At 57.2% G+C, this 972-nt stretch overlaps 1 protein-coding gene across 1 annotated transcript in view; it reads left to right on the top strand.

Moving 5' to 3' along the window:
- Nucleotides 1-112: 112 nt before the first annotated feature.
- Nucleotides 113-972, top strand: part of LOC119591200 (proteoglycan 4-like) — a 3,355-nt gene continuing 2,495 nt past the window's right edge. The window contains exon 1 of the mRNA XM_037939912.1: nt 113-852. Coding sequence (XP_037795840.1) covers nt 113-852 — 740 coding nt within the window. The remainder of the gene's footprint in view (nt 853-972) is intronic.

Raw genomic sequence — 972 nt, 5'->3', positions numbered from 1 at the left:
CGGAGGTAAAACACCAGAGCCAGCAACACCGGAGTAACACCAGAGCCAAGGCAAGCACAGGAGAACACACAGAGCCAAGGCAACACCGGAGCAAAGGCAACACCGGAGCCAAATGCAACACGGAGCAACACCAGAGCCAAGGCAACACCGGAGGCAACACCAGAGCCAAGGCAACACCGCGAAGCAACACCAGGCAACCCGAGCACACACCAAGGCAAAACACCGGAGCAAGCAAACCGGACCAAAGGACAAACGAGCAACACACAGCCAAGGCAACACCGGACAACACCAAGCCAAGGCAACACCGGAGCAACACTACAGCCAAGGCAACACACCAAGCAAGCCAAGCAACCCGGAGCAAACAAAGCAAGGCAAACCGGAGCAACTCAACACCAGGCAAGGCAAAACGGAGCAACCACAGCAACACAGACAACCGGGAAAGGCAACACCACCACAACACCGGCAACACAACAAGAAACCCCAAGAAAAACCGACCCAAAGGCAACACCGGACAACACCGGGCCAAGGCAACACCGGACAATGCACCCAGAGCCAAGGAAAACAGGAGCAACTGCACACCAGACCCAAAGGCAACACCGGAAAGCAACACCCAGCCAAGCACACGGAGCAACACAGAGCCAAGGAACACCGGAGCAACAACCGGGCCAAAGGCAACACCGGGGGCAAACCAGAGCCAAGCACACCGGAGAAACCAACCCCAAGCACACCGGGAACAACCCCAGAACGCAACCCAAAGCCAAGCAACACCGGAACAACACCAAGCCAAGGCAACACCGGGCAGCACCAACCAAGCAACACGGCAACACCAGACCCAAGAAACCCGGAGCCAAGGCAACACCGGAGCAACACCAACCAAGCACAAGAACACCAACCCAACCCCCCCCGGAAACACCCCCCGGCCAAAAAAAACCCAAGGGAAAAAAAAAAGGGGCCCCGGAAACCCCCCAAAAG

The sequence above is a fragment of the Penaeus monodon genome, chromosome 28 (genome assembly GCF_015228065.2).
Source record: "Penaeus monodon isolate SGIC_2016 chromosome 28, NSTDA_Pmon_1, whole genome shotgun sequence".
NCBI lineage: Eukaryota > Metazoa > Arthropoda > Malacostraca > Decapoda > Penaeidae > Penaeus > Penaeus monodon.
Note: the sequence above shows the minus strand (reverse complement) of the source record. Positions and strands in the feature narration are given on the sequence as shown.